Source organism: Eptatretus burgeri, chromosome 15, assembly GCF_056783735.1.
Source record: "Eptatretus burgeri isolate ZD-2024b chromosome 15, Ebu_testis_v1, whole genome shotgun sequence".
Lineage (NCBI taxonomy): Eukaryota > Metazoa > Chordata > Myxini > Myxiniformes > Myxinidae > Eptatretus > Eptatretus burgeri.
Window position 1 is genome coordinate 17740361 of NC_140975.1, and position 27358 is coordinate 17767718.

General features: G+C 43.8%; 2 protein-coding genes across 5 annotated transcripts in view; one reads left to right on the forward strand and one right to left on the reverse strand.

The window, feature by feature from the left end:
• RPP21 (ribonuclease P subunit p21) overlaps positions 1–13861 on the reverse strand; it is a 40355-nt gene extending 26494 nt beyond the window's left edge. For 2 of the 3 annotated variants that reach the window (XR_015051666.1, XM_085856965.1), the window contains exons 1-3: positions 13709–13861; positions 9372–9472; positions 7470–7552 (exon numbers count right to left, since the gene is read on the reverse strand). Coding sequence is in view for 2 of the 3 variants with exons in the window: in XM_085856965.1 (XP_085713091.1) it covers positions 7470–7552; positions 9372–9472; positions 13709–13774 (250 nt within the window). In the remaining variant the exon portion in view is untranslated. The remainder of the gene's footprint in view (positions 1–7469; positions 7553–9371; positions 9473–13708) is intronic. The other variant, XM_085856966.1, reaches the window with a different exon arrangement.
• The window catches only part of COX10 (cytochrome c oxidase assembly factor heme A:farnesyltransferase COX10), a 43664-nt gene continuing 30143 nt past the window's right edge, over positions 13838–27358 (forward strand). The window contains exons 1-2 of one of the 2 annotated variants that reach the window (XM_085856963.1): positions 13838–13997; positions 22925–23073. In XM_085856963.1, the coding sequence (XP_085713089.1) occupies positions 13964–13997; positions 22925–23073 (183 nt within the window). In that variant the 5' untranslated portion in view covers positions 13838–13963. Of the gene's footprint in view, positions 13998–22924; positions 23074–27358 lie in introns of those variants that run through there. The other variant, XM_085856964.1, reaches the window with a different exon arrangement.

Sequence of the window (27358 nt, forward strand, 5' to 3'; positions counted from 1 at the left end):
ACCTTTACGGTCTGGAGACGGTGCCACTGACAGAGAGACAACAACAGATGCTGCAGGTTTGCGAGAACAACTGGGTCAGGTAGATTGCGGGAGTGAAGAGGGTGGATAGAAGGAGGATGGATGAACTGAAGGAGGAGAATGGTATGCAGATGAGTTTGACAGGGACATTGGTGAAACGTTTGGACACTTGGTGTGGTTGGCGGAAGAGAGAATGACAAAGAGAGAGGATAGGTTGAGGGAGCAAGGTCTGTGGAAAAGAGGTAGACCATGTTTGAGATGGGAGGATTGTGTGAGGAGGGATATCAGTAAGGCGGGGGGGTGGTTGGAGAGTGGAGAGAGTTGGCTGAGGACAGAGGGAAGTGGAGGAGTATCGTGGTCGAGGCAGTGCAGAAGCTTAGTGCCATTTGACCTCACCCCTTATAAAGGGGAGATGAGAAGAAAAAGACGAATGAAGTGGTAGTCGTCCTGTGAATTACATCAAGAGGAACAACAACACTGCCCTAAGCAAATTAATGTGGTCCAGTATGAGCTTATTGAGTGCAAAAGGATAGTCAATAACTAACGCGTGCTTCATTAGACTCGAGTGCAAGAAAGTTTCTGTTCATCCATGAGTGGATATTTGCTAAACTGGCAATAAAACAAATGGAGAAGCAAAGGTATTCAGTTAAAAACTATCTCGCTGTGTCTTCGGCATATCAGTGAAACGTAATATTGTGGCTCCATAAGATATTGGAAAGAGGCCGTGGAGTCCAAGGTCGATGAGTCTAACGGTTAGAACTGGAGGCCAAAAGGCTTTCCAAACAGGATAAAATGCGAAACCTTTAGATTATCGTGAAATTTTTCATTCCATAAGATTGGTAAAAAAAAAAAAAAGCCCACTAAAGTGGGCTGGATACTTGATGTGGATGGAAGAAGAGGGAATGGCAAAGAAAGTGGAAACTATCGGTTGAGGTAGCGAGGAAGACTGGTTGAGATGGGAAGATATTGTGTGAGGAGGGATATCGATAAGGTTGGGGTGGTGGGAGAATGGAGAGAGTTGGCCGAGGACAGGAGGAAGTGGAGGAGTATAATGTTCAAGGCAGGGAAGAAGCTTGATGTAATTTGGCTTCACTCCTGATAAAGGGAAGGGAGGAGGAGGAAGAAGAAGAAGAAGAAGAAGAAGAAGAAGAAGAAGAAGAAGAAGAAGAAGAAGAAGAAGAAGAAGAAGAAGAAGAAGAAGAAGAAGAAGAAGAAGAAGAAGAAGAAGAAGAAGAAGAAGAAGAAGAAGAAGAAGAAGAAGAAGAAGAAGAAGAAGAAGAAGAAGAAGAAGAAGAAGAGATTGGAAATTTACAATGCCGTACACCAGTCGAAGCCCGTAGTAATATACCACGATATAAAAAAATAAAGGAAAAAAAATGGAAGCCTTTTATTCTCATGATAGTTTAAAAAGAGCTCAAAAATAGGAGGATATATATTTATTCACAGCAAGAAAAATAAAATTGCAGGAGCGATTGAGGAAGCATTCTGTTCCCTATACACCACCCAGGTTAAAAAAAACATTTTTATCTTGCCAAAACGAAGTTTTTGCAAGATATGTTAGTCAGCTTGTATGTTTTTTTTGGTTTTTTTTATTTGTTTGTCTGTAATCACGTATAAAAAATTCTGCAGAGCACGGTTATCATTGGAAATTTTTGTAACTCCTCATATCAGAGGCCTATAGAGGTCCCTTTCAGCGCATAAAATTTTGAAGGTCAAGGTCAAAGGTCAAGGTCACTTTGTCGCAAATCAGGGGAGTCGACGAAACCCTTATTTTTTGAGTAATTTTGATCGGATCGTCTTCAAACTTCATGGGAATATAGTTCATGGCCTGGCGCTCAGCTGATTAATTTTTGGTGGCGATTGGCCTTGACCTTCATGTTTTTTTAATTTTTTTTGGTCTGTAATCACGTATAAATCACTCTGCAGAGCACGGTTATCATTGGAAATTTTTGTAACTTCGCATATCAGAGGCCTATAGAGGTCCCTTTCAGTGCACAAAATTTTGAAGGTCAAGGTCACTTTGGCGCAAATCAGGGGAGTCGACGAAACCCTTATTTTTTGAGTAATTTTGATCGGATCGTCTTCAAACTTCATGGGAATATAGTTCATGGTCTGGCGCTCAGCTGATTAATTTTTGGTGGCGATTGGCCTTGACCTTCATGTTTTTTTTAATTTTTTTTGGTCTGTAATCACGTATAAATCACTCTGCAGAGCACGGTTATCATTGGAAATTTTTGTAACTTCGCATATTAGAGGCCTATAGAGGTCCCTTTCAGCGCATAAAATTTTGAAGGTCAAGGGTCAAGGTCACTTTGTCGCAAATCAGGGGAGTCGACGAAACCCTTATTTTTTGAGCAATTTTAATCAAATCGTCTCCAAACTTTATGGGAATGTAGTTCATGGTCTGGCGCTCAGCTGATTAGTTTTTGGTGGTGATTGGCCTTGACCTTCATGGTTAGTGCCTGAGGTCAAACATATTTGACCCCAAGGTCAAATTTTCAAGTTTTAGGAACCATATCGTGTAGTACCTCAAATTGAACACCTCGATGAGTGCTTTCTAGATATGTCAAGCTTGAGACATTATGATGTCATTTGGTGACGTTATGAGGCAAACACATTTTTTTCATGGTTACTCTGCAGAACGATTCTCATTGGAATCTCTCGTAGGCAGATATTCCTCAAGGAGTCACTCCTGGTGGATAGCAGCTCTGTTCACCTCAGTGTGACCTTAAATAAGTCACACGTGGTCATCTTTTGGCAAGATACGGATCACCCTGCGGGTGTCATTGGTTTTTTTTCTTTTGTTGTCTGATTTTAAAATTTGTAATTTTCCTGTATTATTCACATTCATTTGAAGGTACTTTTACATAATGATTTTTCTCTCTTTCCAAGGAGCATTTCTGTGTTTCAGGGTGAGGTAGACAGACAGCATTAGCTGAATATATATATATATATTTTGGTTTAGGTCTGGATCCAGATCCGGCCTATCAGTGGGATACAAAATGTAAACTGTTCAGTGTTTTGACTGGCGGGGGTATGTGCTCTATTGAGTGCCCGTTCGAGTTCCAAGTGCACCCACTCGTCCCCCAAAGGAAGAAAATGTCAAGATGGGTGAATTTTTTTTTTCCAAAACTTGATGGAATCAAACAAAACTTGCACATGCACGACTTCAGGTTACCCTCATTAATCCCTGAAAGTTTGATCTTCCTTGGTCAAATCCTCTAGGAGGAGTGGATGATGCAAACATATACCTGCTCCATTATGTATACAGGTAATGGACAAAAAAAATGGTAACACCAATGCAAAGTCACTCAATAAGACGTTGGGCCACCACGTGCAGCCTGTATATGCCATGGCATAGAGTCCACCAGTGTCTGGAATTCTGCAGGAGGGACGCGGCACCATTCTTCCATGAGAAAGCCAATCAACTCACACCTGTTTAATGGAGGTGGAAAACGCTCTCATTTGTCATTCCAGAATATCCCATAAATGCTGGATTGGGTTCAAATCTGGTGACTGAGAAGGCCTTGACATGGATAACATCAGTGTCATGCTCATCAAACCATTCAGTGACCACACGTGCTCTGTGGATGGGGGCAATTGGGCCAGACTAGTCATAATTACAGGCAAGCAGGCCTGTGCAGCATTTCTACGCATGGCCATAAGCATGCCAAGATGTTGTTCGCTTAATGAATACACGGGCCACACTTGTGTGAAACCTGTTGCCTGGTATCTGTTATTTACGCAGGTGTTTCCATTATTTCGTCCACTACCTGTAGATAGATTGCTTATTCAGTGGCTTCAACTGATGCACTGATTTTGGCGTTTCCAGAATTCTTAGAGCGAGCTTTGATCATACCCTCCTGACTCCTTACAGAACGTTTAACAATTTTGTCAAGACCATCAAATCACTCACTTTCATGTTTTTGCTTTACTTTTGGAAACAGGAGAAGTTGCATGGAGCAGTAGCTGACGAGTAAGATGAGAGAATGGTTTCAAACTTGCTCTTCTATCATATGTAGTGCATGAGTGCGGATAACATCATTTTCTGAGGGTGCAGTTATCCTGCTGATGCAGTACCCCCCCCCCCCCTGTAGGTTACAGCAAGAACTTGTAATTCGTTCAAGGTGCCGGCGACAGCACACCTGCGATTCACAAAGGACTCCATGGGATATTTAACATCCACTAACTCATGCCAGCAGACGGAACGCGCAGCTCAACCTCCGTCGGAAGGACGGCACACACATCGATGCCTCGCCCAACCTGCGAAGCACCAGGATGGCAGTTTATAACTGGGTCGAGATTCAAACCCAGGCGAGACAGCTCAGAAGGGAGTGCGCATACATCGAGGCCGTCCTGCTGGCCCCATTGCAATCTGAAATGCCATACTTAGCAAAAGGTACACAAACATCTCAGCGTGCACCAGAGCCGTGCCACATCGCAGGGCCCATTTGTTTCGCATTTGTCTGGGTGACAATTGGATTGCATTCCAGAAATGTTCCGGAACTCAGACGTTTTCCATGGGGAACAGAATTATTGGAACACTCGTCTTGCGTCGGAGAAAACGAAGAAAACCACCAGCGTTGTCACACAAAATGTGGTTTCTTTATTCTCGAGAATGTGATAAACAAACCACTGATGACAGTAAAGTGTCCCGGGATGTCAAACGTTCGTTTCAATGTAATGTACACAGCAAATTCTTGCATCTTCTATCTATCGTGCATACAATTGTCTCACAAATATGGACTACCTTTGCCAGGTTTCTAAAGGCACCAACTGCAACCGTAAACCACACGTACTGCCACCGCCTTACTATTAGAGGCTGATATCTACCATACACCAACCAATCATTTTGTATCCGCAATAAACAGCATGACGTTATCAAAGGATCACATTTTGTAGGCAAGGATGCCTCGGAAGCTGGCGAAGTGCAAAATAAGCAGCTGGGTAATAGTGACCGCAATGATGTTGAAAAAGCTATTGTAAGGGGAGCGCTGAGCTCTGTTGGGGTCGTAGTGAAATCGCAGTATTTTTTTAAAAGCCCAGCACGACACCAGACGTGGGATATTTTCTTTCCTCGACTGTTGTATGTAAAATATGTAATCCTTTGTAATCTGTTTAGATCTGCTTTTAAGTTTTCCCCAGTTCCTTGTTCCTTCGAGAGATGCATCTCTGCCCTGAGAAGCCATCTTTGAAATGTTGAGGATACCTGTTCCGGAAAGGTCTTGTTCAACGGTCTTCATTAATAATTATTGGTGCAAATTTGTCAATGCAATGTATGTACGCGTCTCATCGAGTGTCTTTGCGTGCTGGCACTGCGTCTCCCTTGTCCGTGTGCGTTGCTGTGAACCTCGTTCGCATTTTCATGTTCATTCATTCTCATGATGATTGTCCCACTGTTGGTGTGTTGCCTTTCCTCCCTCTGTCAACTCACTCTTCCCGGAGAATTCATGAAAAAAACCAGAATGACACTCGGTAAAGCACGTACCTCTGCCAGGCTGAACGGCTTACGGATTGGATCCCACTCATCGGCCGGATCCGCACACGGACCTTAAACAAAATCTAATCGTCTTGTTCTTGCCAGCTTCCCAACTCCTCCACCAAGTTTTGTCATAATCCGTCTACAAGTTTTTGAAATATCGAGCTATATATCGCTTTTGGCCCTCTCCATCAATTATGGAGAATTACTTTTAAAATTAAGCCTGATGTTGTCTCAACGGTGAAGGTGGCTGGCTTGAGATCTTCGGGTCTTTAGTTTGAGCCCCTGTAATTCCGTTAAAATAACACCAAGTAGGTTGACTCAGCCTGCCATCCTTCCGAGGTTTGCAAAATGAGTACCAGCTTACTGTAACAGGGGTGATGCGTCAGCGGCACAGCCACGCTTCCAGAAATGATGTAACCAGCAGCTACAGGCTGCATACAAAACAACAACTTAAAAATTCTCGTATCCAGATCTTTGCCAAAATCGAATCAATTTGTTCTTGTCGCACACCCAACCTGTCCATCAAGTTTTGAGACGTACTGCTCACAAACAGACAGGCAGACAAACCAACAAACAGGGATGAATACATAACCCCCGTCCACTTTCAGTGGCAGAGGTTACGAGTCATAACAGTGAACCTTTACATGTTACAAGGACTTTAGTGGATGGATGATGGACAAATCATCCATATATATAGTTTATGGGATTTGACCTTGAATTGACATTATCATTACCCATCATTTCAGATGGGAATGCTGAACAGGCCACCTCTTAGACTTGCTTGTGATTCATTTGAAGGTCGGTAAATCCAATTCATGAGCACAATCAAACGGAAAACCAGACACTGCATTGGAGTCATCAGAAGGAAGGAGAATAAGTAAAGAGCATGATGTTTGCCAGCAGTTTGTTTCCGTCTGCCAACACCAGGCGTGATGTTTTTCATGGTGTGAACAACCATTCAGTACATCAGAGGTGATGAAGGTGGTGGTCAAGTTTCATCGGAATTGCGTGTGTAGTTTTGGAGAAGAAGGCAACTACAAATTTTGGAGGACAACCCCCCCACCCCCCACCCCCCCCCCGTAGATCCCATTAGACTCAGACTTTTTAATGCCATGAACAAAGTTTGGCACATACACGGTGATGAACATTGTGGTAAAGTTTAATTGAAATCGTGTGTAGTTTTAGAGAAGAAGTTGTAAGTATTTGTGGACGGACAGGCGAACGATGTGCCATCCCATAAGCTCTCCGTTCCAGGTGTTCCAGGTGAGCTAGAAATTGGGGTCTAAGGGGTTCTCTACGGGGAGTTGCCCCCCAAAATATGTATTTGCTTTCTTCTCCGAAATCACGCACACAATTTCGATGAAACTTGACCACAACCTTCTTCACCCGTGATGTACCAAAGTTTGTTCACGGCATTTAAAAAAAAAAAATCCAGAGTTATTTACTTTCTGCTCCGTTACATGTTTTGTGGGTCATCCATGCCTAGCAGTGGTTCCCTGGTTATCTTATCCAGCTGCTTCCAGGTGAGCGCCCAGGGGTATTGTCCCTATCTTTTCATTCAATCATCATGCAACTTTGTTTAAGAAAGCATGATCCATGGGTAGGCACTCCGACTTTGAAAATTTCATGTCAATCACTCAAAGCCATTGCAGAGAAAACTAATTTAAAAGCGAATAAAGGTGAAAAAGTGAGGGCCTCAGCCGACGTTCCACAACATGATAAAAGATGGTTGTAGATAACTATCACTAGTTTATTTGTTTGCTTGAGAATGCAAGCACAAGCCACGAGTACTGAATAAGTGTTATATCCATTTTATGAATGAGGGTTTTGAGCTGCTGAGATATAATCCCAATAATTGCACTGCACTTGTTACCTGGGACTTAAACTTGCCTTTACTTGCCCAGGCAGGCGAGTAAAACCGTTCCTGTCTGCACCCAGGAAGGATTTGCGAGTACAGAGTTGCACTCACCTCGATGCCTGATGGTGGACGTCACACCAGGAACAAGAAGCGAATTGCACGTTTTGCAGATGTTGCGCTTGATAGAAGGAGCTCTATTAGGTGGTGGATGGAAAGGGATTGGGGGGAGAGGGGGAGGGTATGGATAATGGTTAATGCACAAGCTTTGGGATCGCATTTTAAAAAGATTGTGTAACGCTCACTTAATCCCAACATTATCAAACCGAGAGCTTTGAAATAACTCATCAAAACATACATGGCTGAACTATTAACATTGTGCTGCCCAAGTATGGTACTGTATTACAAAGAACAATGCATGAGCAAGTAGTACTTCGTACTTCTACACTAACCAATAAAATACTTCTATAACTGGAAGGGCACTCGGTAGAGCGCATACCTCCGCCACGCAATGCCTGATCCACGAGAACACGTCGGACCCAATACATTTTTTGAGATATTGTGCAATATATCGTTTTTGGCCCCATCTGTCAATGGTGAAGAATCACTTTGAAAATTCTTGTCGTCACATCCAGATTCGGATCTTCACCAAAATCGAATCAATTCGTCGTGGTCACACACCCAACCGGTCCAGCAACTTTCATCTGAATCCGTACACAACTTTTTGAGATATTCTGCACACAGACAAACAGGCAGACAAACTAGAAGGTAACTCTGTGGAGCGCATACCTCCGCCACGTAATGCCTGATCCACGAGAACATAGAGCCAAATACTTTTTTGAAATATCATGCTTTTCAATACTATATCATTTTTAGCCATATCTCTCAATGGTGAGGAATCACTTGAAAGATTAAATAATTCTTGTATCCAGATTCGGATCCGGATCTTCACCAAAATCGAATCAATTCTTCCTTGTCAAACACCCGTGTTGACCAAGTTTCATCCGAATCTGTCAACAACTTTTTGAGATATCGTGCTATATATCGTTTTTTGGCCCTATCTCTCAATGGTGAAGAATCACTTAAAACATTCTAGCTGTCGGATCTGGATCCGGATCTGGATCTTCACCAAAATGTAATCCGAATCTGTCCACAACTTTTTGAGATATCGTGTTATATATCGGTTTTTGGCCCTATCTCTCAATGGTGAAGAATCACTTAAAACATTCTAGCTGTCAGATCCGGATCCGGATCTGGATCTTCACCAAAATCTAATCCGAATCTGTCCACAACTTTTTGAGATATCGTTCTATATATCGGTTTTTGGCCCTATCTCTCAATGGTGAAGAATCACTTGAAACATTCTAGCTGTCGGATCTGGATCCGGATCTGGATCTTCACCAAAATGTAATCCGAATCTGTCCACAACTTTTTGAGATATCGTGTTATATATCGGTTTTTGGCCCTATCTCTCAATGGTGAAGAATCACTTAAAACATTCTAGCTGTCAGATCCGGATCCGGATCTGGATCTTCACCAAAATCTAATCCGAATCTGTCCACAACTTTTTGAGATATCGTGCTATATATCGGTTTTTGGCCCTATCTCTCAATGGTGAAGAATCACTTAAAACATTCTAGCTGTCGGATCCGGATCCGGATCTGGATCTTCACCAAAATGTAATCCGGATCTGTCCCCAACTTTTTGAGATATCCTGCGCACAGACAAACAGACAGAAAGGGGTGAAAACATAACTTCCTTCACCTTCGGTGGTGTGGCGGAGGTAATAACCGAGGATCATAAATAAGGTACTAAAATCAGCAAATATGGGACATTTTTTTTTTTTTAAGGCAGTCGCATATGGCAATGTTAGCTCAGTTGTAGATAATTTAGTTGTTCACTACAGACAGACCCCAAAAGGTCGAAAAGTGGTTGCTTGTTTGCCTTACGTCTCATAACAACCTTTTTCTCAAAACGTTAATATCAGGGAGTTATAAGGTCTCGAGTCTGACTCACAGCTTGAGCACAAGTCGTTGCCCAATGGTTTTCATGGTGTGCATGTAGAATCGAACCAACTCCTGGTTCTCGGGATCTTGAGCGAGCAGACAGTGTGATGCCTTGCGGTACAGAGAAAGAGCATTAGGCCATTCCAAAAACAGTAACAACTCGATCACGAGTACTTCAACCGGCTACGAAGTCTGTGTTCAGGGAATCCTTTCCAGGTTGTATACTCCTCCCTCGTACCGCCTTTCCTCTACTTTTGCATAAGATAGACCCCCGTGAGTATCTTGGCACGGCAATCTCAGGAAGCACACTTGACCTTGAGTGGCCTCGTCTATGTTCGATTCTCGACCCAACTGTCTGCTCGGTGTTTCTCAGACAGGCTGTTGCATCACGAAGTGGGTCATCATTAGGCCGGGTGTGGCTTCTGCAGGCATTAGTTGGTCGAAGTTAAAGATCCCGCGGTATCCTGAACAAATTACAAATTCCTGTCCAAATCACTTTCAGTCGAACGTCAGGCCTGGCCAGACGGTTCGTGAAAGACGTGGGCCAAAACCTTTATCGGGCCGACCGCAAGCTGGGAATAATTGGCCATTTGAGCCGATAAAGTAGTATCATAGTCGGTAGCCCTCGGAAAGGGCATCAACCCGTGGACTTTTTGGTTCGACCTGCAGGTGCAAGTCACATAATCTATCAAGATGAATGAATGACACCTCATGCAGACAAACTTTCAAAACTGACAAACAGACATATGAGTTGTACCTGACGGACAGGGCCGGTGCAACCACTAGGCAAACTAGACAGTCACCTTGAGCGGTAAACAACAACAACAACAAAAAAGTGGGGGGTGGCGAATAACTAAATTAATTATTCATTAAATTGCATCAATAAACTGGAAAGGCACTCAGTAGAGTGTATACCTCTGCCACATAATGCCTGATCCAATAGAACATATCAGGCTCAATACATTTTTGAAATATCATGCTATATGTCATTTTTATTCCCATCTCTCAATGGTGTGCCTGGTGTTGGCGTAATGGTTCGGGGGTGGCGGGCTTTGGATCCCGCTCAGCTGTTGAATTAATACAAGGTGGGGTTAACTCAGCCTGTCATCCTTCCGAGGTCGGCAAAATGAGTGCCAGCATGCTGGTATACTGTGTCGGAGTGGTGACGTGTCCAGGATTATGTCCAATAGCCAAGGAGACTGCTTAATTAGCACCAACGCTCTGCAGAAAGTATGGTCTCAATCTCGTCCTCCTCCGAATGGTGAAGAATCACTTTAAAAATTAAATAATTCTCGTATCCGGATATGGATTCGAACCTTCACCGAGCTCGAGTCAACCCGTCCTTGTCACACACCCAACCTGTCCACCAAGTTTCATCAGAATCCGTCCAAAAACTTTTTGAGATATCCTGCACATAAACAGACGAACAGGGGTGAAAACAATAAACCTCCTTTCACCTTTGGTGGCGGAGGTTAAAAAAGCAAGCAGACTTCATCAGTCTAGATCGACTGATATACATCACTGACGTCTATAGAGGAGACTACAGATTGTCATGTTGTGGCCTCTGTTCAAGTAACAGCTCATTTTGGAAGCATTTTTATTTCATTCATACTTTTATTGGAAGCATCCAGGCTCACGTCAGGGAGCCATGTGGGCAAGAAGGGCATGGCTGGCTTTGGCAGTCATGGCACAAAACAGACGGCACAGGCCGGTGGTCATGGTAGATAAAGCAGGCATGTGATGGTGCATGGTGGTACCCAATACCCTCGCAACCGGCCCTGCTGATAGGTACCTTCCAAAGTCTACATGAACGGCTCTAATTACAGAACGATTCGATCCTCTTCAATCTCATTCTTCCCTCCAAGTCTTCAAGATGGGTGTTCATCACCATCTCAAATCTGGTTTCACCAGTTACCCCCAAACCCACCTGGTGTTCATCACCATCTCAAATCTGGTTTCACCAGTTACCCCCAAACCCACCTGGTGTTCATCACCATCTCAAATCTGGTTTCACCAGTTACCCCCAAACCCACCTGGTGTTCATCACCATCTCAAATCTGGTTTCACCAGTTACCCCCAAGCCCACCTGGTGTTCATCACCATCTCAAATCTGGTTTCACCAGTTACCCCCAAACCCACCTGGTGTTCATCACCATCTCAAATCTGGTTTCACCAGTTACCCCCAAGCCCACCTGGTGTTCATCACCATCTCAAATCTGGTTTCACCAGTTACTCCCAAGCCCACCTGGTGTTCATCACCATCTCAAATCTGGTTTCACCAGTTACTCCCAAGCCCACCTGGTGTTCATCACCATCTCAAATCTGGTTTTACCAGTTACCCCCAAACCCACCTGGTGTTCATCACCATATCAAATCTGGTTTCACCAGTTACTCCCAAGCCCACCTGGTGTTCATCACCATCTCAAATCTGGTTTCACCAGTTACTCCCAAGCCCACCTGGTGTTCATCACCATCTCAAATCTGGTTTTACCAGTTACCCCCAAACCCACCTGGTGTTCATCACCATCTCAAATCTGGTTTTACCAGTTACCCCCAAACCCACCTGGTGTTCATCACCATCTCAAATCTGGTTTCACCAGTTACTCCCAAGCCCACCTGGTGTTCATCACCATCTCAAATCTGGTTTCACCAGTTACTCCCAAGCCCACCTGGTGTTCATCACCATCTCAAATCTGGTTTCACCAGTTACTCCCAAGCCCACCTGGTGTTCATCACCATCTCAAATCTGGTTTTACCAGTTACCCCCAAGCCCACCTGGTGTTCATCACCATCTCAAATCTGGTTTTACCAGTTACCCCCAAACCCACCTGGTGTTCATCACCATCTCAAATCTGGTTTCACCAGTTACTCCCAAGCCCACCTGGTGTTCATCACCATCTCAAATCTGGTTTCACCAGTTACTCCCAAGCCCACCTGGTGTTCATCACCATCTCAAATCTGGTTTTACCAGTTACCCCCAAGCCCACCTGGTGTTCATCACCATCTCAAATCTGGTTTTACCAGTTACCCCCAAACCCACCTGGTGTTCATCACCATCTCAAATCTGGTTTCACCAGTTACTCCCAAGCCCACCTGGTGTTCATCACCATCTCAAATCTGGTTTCACCAGTTACTCCCAAGCCCACCTGGTGTTCATCACCATCTCAAATCTGGTTTCACCAGTTACTCCCAAGCCCACCTCCTTCCAAATTTCCAGATTTTCCTTTTGTATCCAACTTGTCCACCGCATGCGTCTTCCTCCACCCCCAATTCCTCTCCACACTCATCGTTTTTCCTTCCACCCTATTGCTGGTGTTTTTAGATCCTCGTGGAGGATCTCTAAGTCTTACTCACGTTGTTGTTCTTGTGGACTTTTTTGTTTCAGAGCCTACAGTTTTCATCGAAACTTCCTTAAACTTGGCGTGCATATGTAAAAATATCCTGCACAGACAGTAACCATCTCCGATTTTGAAAATTCCTCCTAGAAAAAAAGTTATGACGTCAAAATATCTCCGCTAATGGAAATCGCCTAAAACATTATCTCCAAAACTAGGCAAGCTTTTCGAATTCTGTTAGTGGGAATCGAACAGGGCATTAGCAGATATGAATTACCGTACATGATACATCACTATGACGTCATATCAATTTTTATGACGTCATTCCTATTTTTTGACATTTTTTGTTTCACAACCCAGAGTTTTCATCGGATCTTCGTGAAACTTGCCATGTGTATGCAGAAAGCCCACGCAGGCAGTAACCATCTCCGATTTTGTAAATTCTTCTGAGAAAAAAAAAGTTGACGTCATAATATCGCCGCTAATGGAAATCGCCTCCACCATTATCTCCGAAACTAGGCAAGCTGTTTGAATTTTGTTTGCGGGAATCAAGCCGGGCATTAGCACAGATAATTTATCGCAAGCCTGATACGTCACAATGACGTCATATTCGTTTTTATGACGTCATCATTAAGAGGACGAGGATCTTAGCTCATTTGAGCTTGTTTTCTTCCTCTGCCTCTGTCTGTCTGTCTCTCCAAACTGTTCCCTCCTGCTCTGCTCGTATTGGCTGTCCCCATCGAAACGAATGAGCACAACCAAGGACAAAATGGACTCCATCAAATAAACCATGTCAGTTACAACTGTCATTCAAAATGACTGACAGATTTCTTCCAACATTTTCTCGTCAGTTCTCTGCTGATGTCGTCAGTGAAGAACGAGTGTTCACTTCGCTGAACAAATATGTGGAGAACCGACGAGAAAAGCTACTGAATAATAATAAATTAATACCGCACTGTACAGTGAAGAGTTTACGGCGTACTGTACGAAGTCACGTGGGCGCATAACGTACCTGGTACAGGAAATTCATCCTTTTGAATGCATCTTTATCTTTAAACAACGGCTGCTTGTCGCCCATGGTGCTGGAAATGCCCGCGAGGCGATTTTAAACGGAGCGACGCTCGTAATCCGGAAGTGGAAGCATAAATGTAGAACCGGAAGTACGTCATCGTGATGGCGGCGTCCACTACGTTCTTGGTGTTGACTTACAGCAAGATGTGTTGCTGAGCGTAAAGAGCTGCATGGAGGTGTTCGTCGTCTTCAAAACATGATTATGTGCCGCCTTTGTGGATGTGTTGCAGGTTTGTCTGTGTGTAACCGAGCTGTGGTTTATTCACCTCACCTCGTCTGACTGACTGGGTTTGCGCAGCAGTACTTCGTTGGGTCGTAATAATTTTGTTTACGTCTCGTAATGGATTAATTAATTTGCGCTTAACCAGTGAGTGACTTACTTGTTAACTTAATACCCACTCGTCAGGTGTACGGGCCTTATTGATTCACGAGCGCCAGCCAGAGTGACCACTATATTCGTTATGGGGGTGTGTGTGTGTGTGTGTGTGTGTGTGTGTGTGTGTGTGTGTGTCTGTGTGTCTGTGTGTGTGTGTGTGTGTGTGTGTGTGTGTGTGTGTGTGTGTCTGTGTCTGTGTGTGTCTGTGTGTGGGTGTGTCTGTGTCTGTGTGTGTCTGCGTCTGTGTGTGTCTGTGTCTGCGTGTGTCTGTGTGTGTGTGTGTCTGTGTCTGTGTCTGTGTCTGTGTCTGTGTGTGTCTGTGTCTGTGTCTGTGTCTGTGTCTGTGTGTGTCGTGTGTGTGTGTCGTGTGTGTGTGTGTGTGTCGTGTGTGTGTGTCGTGTGTGTGTGTGTGTCTGTCCCGAGCATAGCTCCGTGCGTTTTGATCCAATCCTGATAAAATTTTGGTGGGAGGTTTATATCATGATCTAGTTGTGTTTTCCTGAGAATGGGCATGGTGCGCCCATTATGGGCAGAGCCACGCCCAAAACACACGTGTTTTTAGGGGGTAGCCGGTTTCAAGTTACATCTTCTCCGAGGGGGTTTGGCAGATCTGGCAGGGGTTTCGATATTTGGTTAGCCCAATGGCACCTGCATAGCCCCACGGAGCTCAATTTTTCATTTTCGTCCCAAGGTCAAGGTCACAAGGTCACGAACTTAGAAAATGTCAAAAAAAACCAATAAATTGGGCATCGAGCTCCTCGGGTTTTCAACTGTTTCGAATGAAAGTTGGTATGCAAGTCATGCTCTTCGAGTACTAAAACTTTCATCGTTTACGTTTTTCCCGATTCCCGCCAGTTTGCCCGTGGCGTCCTCTCGAAGGTCAAAAAATAAAAAGGTGAACCGTGTACATTGCTCGTGAACCATCGCCGTCTCCAGACTTGTCATTTATTGGTTTCAAACAAGCGAGTATCGTGTGTGTGTGTGTGTGTGTGTGTGTGTGTGTGTGTGTGTGTGTGTGTATGTTTACACGTGTGCTATGAGCTATGATCTGGCAGGACAGCCTCGAATCGAGGTATGAGCACTCGTATTTGATCTGTCTAACCTGGGTTCGAATCTGGACACAGATATTAACTGTCACCTCGGCTGGTGTTTCCCAATTTGTCCATGACAGTGTGACCACTCCTTGGCTTTTTTCACAACATCTTGGCTATTTGTTGTTCACCTTGGCGTCTTGGTTTTCTATAGGTTTTCTTGGCGTATAGGTTTTCTATAGGTTTTCTTGGCGTATAGGTTTTCTATTATCATCGCTTTTCCGAAACCTTGTGAATTCTTGGCTTTTTTCATTGGCTCACCTTTGCATTTATGAAAATGAGGAGTGGTCACACTTGTCCATGATTGGTTCTGGCCGAGAAACGTTTCCCAACAAGGTGTAGCATGCCTCATTGCTTTAATTATTTTCAATATGGATATTGTTGCAGTCACCAGACCGTCGCAGTTGCTCGGTTCGAATCCAGTGGCGTGTCAAAACGACCACGACATTCCCCCCCCCCCCACCTCAGACCGACTGCAGGATCTGGCGTCCAGAGACGTGTTACCGTGCATATTGAGGTGCTTGGGGTCGAGCGAGTGCCGTGCTGATGGGTGTTCACGTGATGCGATTTAATCGACTCAATCAGCCAAATAGGATTTATTGAGTCATTAGATGAGCAAGCCAGTGGGCGAGCCATCCACAAGTGAGCCATCTTTTATTGGCTCCTCGGGGTATGTAACCACATATTCAGGCCTTCCTCATCCACAAATTAACATACGTCGTTTAGCCAATTGGATGCCTTCCGCGTCGGTGTGATTCTCTGGTGATCCACGAATTTACATTCAGCCTTCTGTCCCATTGGTTGCCTTTCACGGGGGATGTGAACGCCTTTTGATCTGCCATTCCCTCCTCCTTTGGAACGCTTTACTCTCTCATCACTGTAGTTGAAGGCTTTGGCAAAAGTTCTGTTTGCAAGTGCAAGTGGGAGTGGGGTAGAAGAAATACAGATGCAGGGATGAAAACATGAAACAAAGCTGGGAGGCTGAGATGAGAGAGAACATTGGGGAAATTGGCCATCTATCTATTGCATACACAACGCATATTGGTTCTTACAGAGTACGATACACTGAACTACACAGATATTTAACTAGAAGGGCACTCAGTAGTGTGGATACCTTCGCGACGCGATGCCTGATCCAACGGAACACATCAGGCCCAATACATATATCATTTTTAGCCCTATCTCTCAATGGTGAAGCATCACTCAAAAAATTAAATAAATCTCGTATCTCGATGCGGATTCGGATCTTCACCAAAATTAAATCAATTCGTCCTTGTCACATACCCAACCTCTCCACTAAGTTTCGTCTGAATCTGTCCACGACTTTTTGAGATATCCTGCACACAAACAAATAAATAAAATTGCTCATTGAGCAAGGAATTGCCGGAATAACTTTGTCATTATCTCAATGATCTCTGAAAAAAACAAAAACCTGGAAATCAATTTGGTTCTTATAAGTTGATAGTGCCACTGTTTAATGAGTTATAGCACTTGGTTTGGTCATGATCATAACTTGGAAGTCAATCGGACTTGAAATGGCGTTTTTATCGCAATTTGAAAGTTTTGACCCGACCCCCCTGACATTCGACGCCTGACCGCTAAAGCTGCTGTCACACCTTGACGTTTTAGCCAGCGTATGGCAACGTATCAAAATGTATGTAAAACGCTGGCGTACGCTGAACTATTGATGTTTTTTTTAGTTATTGGGCATATAATAACGTGTTGGTCATATGCATAACGTATTAGTAACGTAACCAGAACGTTTTAATCACATATAGATAACTTGTACCAACGAATGCTGAGCGTGTTGTCGGCGTTCACAACCTATGCCCAACGATAGTCTAACCTATGCATAGCGCGTGGCAGCGTATCGCCGACGATTACGTGGCATAGGCTTATTCATAAGCTGCGGCTCGACGATTCAAATCTTAACCGCACTAGACATCGAAGTGTGAAGCCGCTGTCACAACTTGACGTTTTAGCCAGCGTATGCCGACGTATGAAAAATTTGCCGAACCAAGCTGGCACTCGTCGAATACGTTATGGGTAAGTTTTGTATACGTTAAGAGCACGCTGGCATACGTCATTGTACGTCGAAAAATTTTCAGCATGTTGAAAATTTCTCAACGTATGACAAACATTCCGCATACGCTGGCATAAGTTGTAGGCACGCTACGTGATCGTTGACACACGTCGACATACGTTACTTGTACGTTACTCATAAGTTGAAACACGTCAAGGTAATTATTAGTGTCAGTGTTCCAGACTCTCTGGTGTTTTTATTTTTATTTTTTTCTTCGGTATGATGGTTATGATTTAAATCGTTGAGCGGCAGCCTTTTAATTATATTATATTATAACCGCACTAGAAATCGAAGTGTCAACATGACCGTCATACCGAAGAAAAAATAAACCAATGTCACCTGCAGGGTGACCCGTATCTTGCCAAAAAGTGACCACGTGTGACTTCTTTAAGGTCACACTGAGGTAAACAGAGCTGCTATCCACCAGGAGCGACTCCTTGAGGAATATCTGCCTACGAGAGATTGCGATGACAATCGTTCTACAGAGTAACCATGAAAAATATGTGTTTCCCTCATAACGTCACCAAATGACGTCATAATGTCTCAAGCTTGACATATCTAGAAAGCACTCATCAAGGTGTTCAATTTGAGGTACTACATGATATGGTTCCTAAAACTTAAAAATTTGACCTTGGGGTCAAATATGTTTGACTTCAGGCGCTAACCATGAAGGTCAAGGCCAATCGCCACCAAAAATTAATCAGCTGAGCGCCAGACCATGAACTATATTCCCATGAAGTTTTAAGACGATCTGAACAAGATTACTCAAAAAATAAGGGTTTCGTCGACTCCCCTGATTTGTGACAAAGTGACCTTGACCTTTGACATTGACCTTCAAAATTTTGTGCACTGAAAGGGACCTCTATAGGCCTCTGATATGCGAAGTTACAAAAATTTCCAATGACAAATGTGCTCTGCAGAATTTTTTATATGTGATTACAGACAAACAAAAAAAATGAAACTAGAACGGGCACTCATAGAGCGCATACCTTCGCCGCCACTACTTTTTTTGTTCTTGGTATGAGTGTCGGGAACTGGTTTCATATGAATGGTCTTATGACACAAACCACATATCTATAATGTCATGACCCCCCCGACTTCCGGGGGCTACGAACGAAACAACAATCAACTCATGTCGTTTTGGCGAGTCTTCACTCGCAAGCTCAGTGAATACAACGTTTCAACAAGAGAAGGTAATCTCGTTTGATGCTGGTTTCATGCAAAACGAATAAGAATTGACTGAGTTATGCTGAAAACCGCATATTTTTCAAAGGCGTGAACCCCCCCCCCCCCCCCGACATTTTACCCCAACCGGTGACATGTGTTATGACGTCATTGTGTCACAAGATTGGGCATTAAATTCTGAACATTTTGGTGCTGGGTTCATGTAAAGCGGACAAAAATTGACCGCGTTATGACAAAAAACGCATATTTTTCAATGTCGTGACCCCCTGACCTTTGACCCCTAACCGGTAACAAGAGTATGGGCGTCATTGTGTCATATTGCATATCACAAGATGAGGCGCTGAATTCTGAACATTTTGGCGTTAGTTGCATGCAAATTGAATAAAAATTGACCGTGTTATCGTAAAAAGACGATTTTGACCTTTTCGTGACCTTGACCTTTGACCCGAACGATCCCAAAATCTAATCGAATGCTTCCTGGCTAATAACCAATCATCCCACCAAATTTCATGCAATTCGGTTTAATACTTTTTGAGTTATATGAATCACAAGATTTTAAATAAATAAATAAATAAATAAACAAATACACGCCGACCAAAACATAACCTTTCGCAGAATGCGAAGGTAAAAAAATAAATAAAAAAAACATACAAGCTGACTAACATATCTTGCAAAAACTTCGTTTTGGCAAGATAAAAAAACCAAAAAAAAAAAACCAAAAAAAAAAAACCAGGGATTCTGGAATACTGACGCTAACCATTACCTTGACGTGTTTCGACTTATGAGTACCTTACAAGTAACTTGTGTTGACGTGTGTCAACGATCGCGTAACGTGCATACAACACGTTACTCATAGGTTAGAAATAAGTTTCGGGTACGCTAAACATTACCTCGACGTGTTTCGACTTATGAGTAACTTACAGGTAACGTGTGTCAACGATCGCGTAACGTGCCTACAACTTATGGCCAGCATTATGCGGAACGTGTGAGTCATATGCTGGCATACGTCGGGAAATTTCAAGCATGGAAAATTTGTCTAACAGCTCAGCGAACTACGACGCTTGCCAGCGTTCTACGACGTATGCCAGCGTGCTCTTAATGCATACAAACTTACCCATAACATATTCGACGTGTGCCAGCGTTTTAGCCAATTTTGCATACGTTAGGCACACGTTGGCTAAATCGTCAAGGTGTGACAGGGCCTTAAGAAGGGTGTTGGTGTGACACCTCAATGAGACATATGGTTGGATGCAGAATTGGAAGATGCACATTTTGGATTTAGTTTGAAGTCAATACGACCATTTTAGCGGACGTTGTTGTGAAAATAAGAATTTCGGTGACCTTGACCTTGACCTTGACCTTTGACCTAGATTCACCAAAAACGACAAGTGTCTAAGTTGGACCATGGCCGACGTCTGTACCCAGTTTGGTCATGATCGCTGAAACGGTGTGGCTGCTACAGGGTAAACACACAAACAGACAGACAGACAGACAGACACACAGAATGACACACACAACCGACCAACATAATTGCCGAAATCCGAAGGATTCTGGCAATTAATAAACAGAGAGACAAGGGTAAAAACATAACCTTCTCCCACCTTCGGTGGAGGAGGTAATAACTGACTGTATATTAACAATTCTTTAACCCTGAAGCATCATTTCCTCAACGATGTTGGAACGGGTGTCTACTCTTTAAGAGATCATGCATGCATAATGGCTATGTCCCCAATATGTACCAAATTTACAATCGGCCAAATTGGAATTCCATAGGCGAAGCCTTATTCTCACCCTCACTAACATTCTCTGTCTGTCTGTCTGTGTCTGGGCGGGGCTTCAAAATTAAATCGCTGCAATTTTGTTTGCTCCGCATTGGTCTCAGGCCTTGTCGGCTTTAGTCATCCAAGCCATGGATGACATCCATGGATGACATGGATGACATAAGCACATTACTTGTGCTTTCTCACTCTGTCTCAGGACTTTATCTTAACTCTACTTTGATATCTAATTTCATTTTCCATAGTCACTAAGATAGTTTTGCAAACAATGGGAAGAAAGTCAGACAAAATTTTTTTTATCTATTTTATTTTTTATGGACAAAAATGTATTTTCAATGAAAATATCGGGTTTTCAGAGCTATCCAATAATGCCGTGCATGCCGCCATATTGGTTGTATTCACTTCCCTTGTAACAATATAATCAGTATAGCTCTACAATATAGCATGTTTGTTTCGTTATTCTTAGTTGCTCAAATGGAAGGTTTCACTAATTATTTGGCCTCATATGAGGGGGGGGGTGGGACACAGAGAGAGAGAGAGGGGGAGGGGAGGGGAGGGGAGGGGAGGGGGAGAGAGGGGGAGAGAGGGGGAGAGAGAGAGAGGGGGAGAGAGGGGAGAGAGAGAGAGAGAGAGAGAGAGAGAGAGAGAGAGAGAGAGAGAGAGAGAGAGAGAGAGAGAGAGAGAGAGAGAGAGAGAGAGAGAGAGAGAGAGAGAGAGAGAGAGAGAGAGAGAGAGAGGATAGAGAGGGGGGAAGAGGGGGGATAGAGAGGAGAGAGGAAGGGGATAGAGAGGGGAGGGGTAGAGAGAGGAGAGAGGAGAGAGGGGATAGGGGGTAGAGAGAGGAGAGAGGGGGGATAGGGGAGATAGAGAGGAGTAGAGAGAGGGGGATAGAGGAGTAGAGAGGGGGGATAGAGAGGAGAGAGAGAGGAGGGGTGATGGAGAGGAGAGAGAGAGAGAGAGAGAAGAGAGAAGAGAGAAGAGAGGGGGGAGGGGATAGAGAGGAGAGAGGGAGAAAAGAAGATAGGGGGGATAGAGAGGAGAGAGAGTTTGGGGGTCGAGAAGAGAGAGAGGGGGTGATGGAGAGGTTTAAACATGTTTAAAATAAGGTGTTGTTAAAGACTGCTTCAACGGCACCAAACTTATGAAAATTATTTTCTATACGATCTTCAAAATTGTATTATAAACTTGAACCATACACAGGGAATGGTGTTCCATTAAATCGCTAGTTTTTATTATTATCATTAGCTCCACCACCAAAGGTGGATGGAGGTTATGTTTTCATCCCGTCTGGCTTTGGACAGGATATCTCAAAATGTGGTGGCCAGATTCGGACGAAATTTGGTGGAGAGGTTAGGTGTGTGGCGAGGATGTAATGATTAGATTTTGGTGAAGATACGGATCCAGTTTCGAGAATTTCTAAAGTCTGTGTTCACCATTGAGAGATAGGGCCAAAAACGATATATAGTATGATAGATCAAAAAATTATGGACGGATGGACCAATATATGAGTCCATCCATCCATCCATTGGGACCATACTCTGTGCAGAACGTTGGTGCTGCCGAAGCAGTCTCCTTGGCTATTGGACACAATCGTGGACAGGTCGCCACTCCAACACAGGATACCGGCAAGCTGGCACTCATTTTGCCGATCTTGGGATGGTGGGCGGAGTCAACCCCACCTGGTATTAATTCAACAGCCGAGTGGGATTTAAACTCAGGATCCTCGGATCGTGTGTGTGTGTGTGTGTGTGTGTGTGTGTGTGTGTGTGTGTGTGTGTGTGTGTGTGTGTGTGTGTGTGTGTGTGTGTGTGTGTGTGTGTTCATGTAATCGACCCAGGACTGTAGGAGGAGTAGTGCAACAAACAAACAAGCACACACAGGTCTGTGAATTATAGTAAGGATTATCTTTAACTCCCACAGGCAAATGTGACGAGACACTTAATCTAAGCCAACGCAGGATGATTGGCAGATAGTATGGCTTCGAAATCATGAAATATTGCACCACATATCATCCACAAATCAGTGAAGTTGATTCTCTCACTTGGGCTGGTCCAACATGTTAAACCTTTTAACATTTTTCAGAAATTGGCATGTTTGATGTGCAAAGATACACATGATAATATGGTATCGTACTTGAATGATTTGCTGTTAAAAATTTTGCCGAATCAACATTCACTGTAACTAAAATGCTTGTAATGTTTTGATTAGTGCATTTGATGAATTTGATGTAATTTTTTTTTTATTAAAGGGCTTTTGTTTTATTTTTGGTGAGAGGAAGTCCAGAACAAGGTGCACGAGGATGTGATGCATCTTGCTTTGTGGTCTTGTCAAACGTCCAGTTGGTGATCCATCATTTGAAGCTTCCAAGCTGCAGGGCAGAAATGCAATTAGCTAAATTGACCAGTGTTAAGTCGCTGACCCCCCTCCCCCTCAATTGTGAAAGAGGAAACTGCAGTTTATGAATAGCAAATAGCAAACCTCAGTGAGTGATTTCTTGAAGATGTTACCTTCTGAAAGAATTGAAGGAGTTGTGGAAGAAGATTGTTGAAAAGTTGGCATGCCATGATGCCCAGCTGATCTCATTTGTATTATTGTTCCAAGTCGGGCGTATATAGATGTATCCTTCCCCTGTTTGTGCTGACAGGCTCCTATGGCGTTCGACTATTTTGTCATTGGACCCTTCCTGCTCAGGGATTGCTGCAATGGATGGGTGCTGGCAGAATGACTGCTGGCATGCGCCAAGCATCTGGCAAGTTGTTCAGTCTGCGCCCGATTTTTGCACCTGCACGTGGGGTATGTGTGAGCTGCGCATGGGATGGCTTAGATGTTCCGTTGTGTCCTGAATGTCTTCATTGATCATTATTGAAATAAATGAAGAGGCGTTTGTATTCTCGCACTACAAAATTGTACCTCGGCCTTTCGGCAAATAGTATGGGACCTTTGTTGTACCATGCTGAATCCTCTCGTGCTCACCTCTTGGAAATGGAATTGTGTGGATGTGCCAATTGAATATAATGTCACACAATGGAGTCACCCACAGATCTTACATGGTCACACCCATGACCAAAGCAGTGTGCAGTTCAAAAAAAACAACTATCCACAAATGGCAAGATTATTGATATGAGATACCTGTTTGGTATCTGAAATTATCATAGTTTCCATGCACGCTTTATTGGCTGCTCTTAGAGCACCCTTATTCTGGGTATTTCCATCTGTCTGTCTGTCCGCAAAACTTTGGTCAAGCCTAGGGGCTAAACCACTCAACCGATTCCAATGAAATTTGGTAGGTAAGGCCAATATTTCTGGGAATCGTGTGCTTTCGAAAATGGTACCTAGCAATGGCATAGCAACGGCCCTAGCAATGGCATAGCAACGGCCCTTTAAAGTGGTCAAAAATCAAAAAAAAAATCGAAAAATCGAAGCTTAGAGTTCTGTGCACAATCTATCGAGCTCCCTTCATGCCAATTTGCAGCCCTAACAAAAATATTTGTAGGAGGAGATAGGTTTTGGGCGAGTACATGTCGAACATTTCAGAAACGGTTAATTGTGAATATCTCTAAGAGAAAGAGTCTGATTTTGATGAAACTTGGGTGAAATGTGTACAATGTGGCTCGCATGTACACAAAAATGAATGGTTGCTATGCACACCTCCGTTGCTTAGCAACAGCTAAAATACTTTATCGTACATCGTACACTTATTGTGGACTGTACAAAAAAAATCAATACCTCTGAAACTGGACCTCTGAGGGACCTGTTTTTTTTTGTGACCAAGGAGAATGTCTTACAGCATCATATAAAAAAAATAAAATCTTAAGCGAATAGATAAATGGAATTACCAGGGCTGCCATTTGTTGGAGCCTCTTTGGAAACATGCCTGAAATTTCACAAGGCGGGTTTCTGAGTGCAAACTAAGAGCTAGGGCGTAGCCAGGCTGAGGCAGACGAGGCAGTTGCCTCGTCGCTCATTTCCTGAAATATGATCTGGCCTGAGCCCTCTGGCCATCTGAGCTCCCTGGGGAGTAAACTATCAAAGCTATCCGGCAGTGCTCTGAATACTCTGATCTCCACTCCTATCACAATACCTAAATAGGACAGTTCACCACCTTTCGCCTCATCGCTTTTGGACCTCTGGCTACGCCCTTGAAGAGGGCTGTGATAATCATATTGATTGATAGCATGTACATGAATATCGGCTAGTCGCGTCGGCCAGCTTTCCATCTAGAGCGAGCAGCCATGTCGCCTACCGGCTTGTTCATTTATTTGTTCGTTGGTTTTATTTCTTTTTTTCTCTCTTATTTCTACTTGTGGTGCATGATATTTCTTCCAATAAATTACGGTTCAGAGGCAGCATACCAGGAAGTTGATTTTTGACCTGTCTTGTCTGGGATTGAATGGCCATGAAGCCGGTTATCCCATCTGCTGGTATTAGTTGGTGGACGGTAAAGATTGCACGGCGTTTTTGATGATGAGTTGGTTGGTGAATTAATGCTGGCTGGCATCCTGGCAAAATTCCAAAATGCCTAACCTGATTACCTCTTGGAAGGCTCGGGCAAACCATCCAGCGTACCTTTTGCGATGAGACTGCTTTGGCAGCACTGAATGTGTCCTTCAGCAGAGCACTAGCTAGAGTGGACTATAAAATAGGGCAACATTTGATCATGTTGAGATTTTCTTAGTTATATTGTTGTGAATAAATTTTAAATTTACAGTCAAAGCTCGTTACTATGCCACCCGTCGGGACCGAGCAAAAGTGGCATAGTAGCGAGAGTGGCATAGTAACGAGATTTTGTAAAAACGGCCTTATTTTCTCAAGTTACCCATCTGTAGTTAATCTTTAGACAAAATTTATTCCAGCAAGTAAAAGGCACGACTGTTGTATAAGCTAAGCGAACGGAGAACATACACACAGTAACAGAGTTCACACACTAACATATGGCATGGCGAGAAATTCACGACACGCAAAGCTTTCAAGAATCATCGGCTGGCGCATCTTCTTTCGGCGGATCTCGTGCATCTCTTTGTCTAGCCGATCGCATACTTGCATCACACCGGGCTTCCCGCTTCTCTGCTGCATAAACTTCCGGACGGTGCTGCAAGCGCGCTGGGCTTCCTCGAACGGAACGATTTCCTCCTCGACAGTTACCTCGTCATCTTCGCTTTCCACCGGCTCCTCACTGCACAGAATCTCCTCCGCAATCTCCTCCAGTGTGAAATACCCGCCAGTCGCGAGGCGCTCGTCGTCTTCGAGAAAGTCAGACAGCTCGATCTCCTCGTTCTCGTGCATCTTTTCCTCAGCAGGCAGAGCTTCCCAGATGTCGGGCAGCTCCGCATCCTGTGGCTCAGTTTGGATCTCCTCTTCGATGAACTTGGCCTTCGCGAAACAGTTCCTGATCGTCGACTTGCCGACCTGCTCCCAAGCACGCCGGGCGACGTGTAGAGCGTCGAGCAATGTGAACTTGAACTCCTTTCCCTCGTCTATGGCCTCAAGCCAGCGGCATAGCAGGAGCTTCTTGTAGTGGCGCTTGAGGTTCTCTATGATTCCCTGATCCATTGGTTGTGAATTGGCTGTCGGGTTGGGTGGGAAGAAGACCAGTTGGATGTTGTTCAGCTCGAGTTGGATGTTGAACGTGATGCCGTGGCGCTTCTTGAAATTGCCCAACCAACCGTCGCTCGCCATGAAGTCTGGGATGTGCATCAGCTCGGCCAGTTTCATCGCCTTCTCCTTGATCAGATCGCCGCTGACAGGCACATTCTGTCCTCTTGATTGCTTCAGCCACATGAGCACTCCCTCATCAAGCTTCGGGTCGTGAGCCTGCGTCAACTTCATGCGCTTCGATGGAAATCCAGCTTTGATTGCAGCCTCGATTGCATCCTTCTTGCTGAGAATGCCCTTCACGGTGGTTCTCTTAACTTCGATGCCCCATTTCTTGCTAATCTCCCTGGCCAACTTGGACTGATTCGGCTCCTTCTTCGCGGCATCGATGATCTCCTTCTTCTCCTTCAGCGTAAAGTCGGTTCGCTTGCGTTTCTGAGCTGACATTATGGGCTGAATTTGAAAAAATGATGTCACTGTTGTACGTGTGCCTGCGTGTCTGTGTGTGTGCTCGTGCTTTTTTGTGTCTCGTTGTGCGTGTTGTGATTGGCTTGTTGTGGCTGGCAACAGGGAGAAGAATCGGGTGTTTTGACACAGTCTGACTATGCGCGTACGTATTGGGTTATGTTGTGCGCAGCTGGACTGTAGTTCGTCGCTTCGCCTTTGGACGTGAGTGTGATAATCGAGCACTGCGTAATACAGACTTTTTCACGACTCGTGCCTTTTAACAGTCACACAGTAGTGGCATGGTAGCGAGAGTAGGGGGTGGCATAGTAAATTTATTTTGTATTGAATTTTGTCGGGACCGAGCAAAAGTGGTATAATAGCGAGAGTGGCATAGAAGCGAGGTGGCATAGTAACGAGCTTTGACTGTACTTACATTGCCTGTGACACAAGTTTTTGTATTAAAAAAAAAAATATATATATATATATATATATATATATATATATATATATATATATATATATATATATATATATATATATATATATATATAGATGTCGGACCCCCACTATTCATGGATTCTCTATTCGCTGGCCCCACGTATTCGCGGGTCATAAAGTGTGACCTGCTTCCACATTTGTGGGTTTTTTATTAATTAATTAATTAATTTTATTTTCTACACTTCAAGACTGGTCTCCTTCATCCATATATGAAATTGGAAATTGGCCAACATCACAGCCTCAAGTCACGATGTAGCAATATACCCGTTATGTCAATATAATCTTTTATATCGATATATCGGTATTGGAATTCTGAATATCGATATGATAAAAAAAGTCCGGTGTATCACCAACAAATTGACAAAAGGTGTTTACAAGGTTTAAGTACCGTACTTGATTTAACAAGCTTTGATGCACTCAGCATCTCAACTAAACATGGAACAGGAACAGTGAAACTATGACATCAAGACGTACCAGGAAGTAAGTGCAGTATGTTTTAACTTTTAACCCTCAGCATCCAAGCTCATCAGCTCCAAACAAG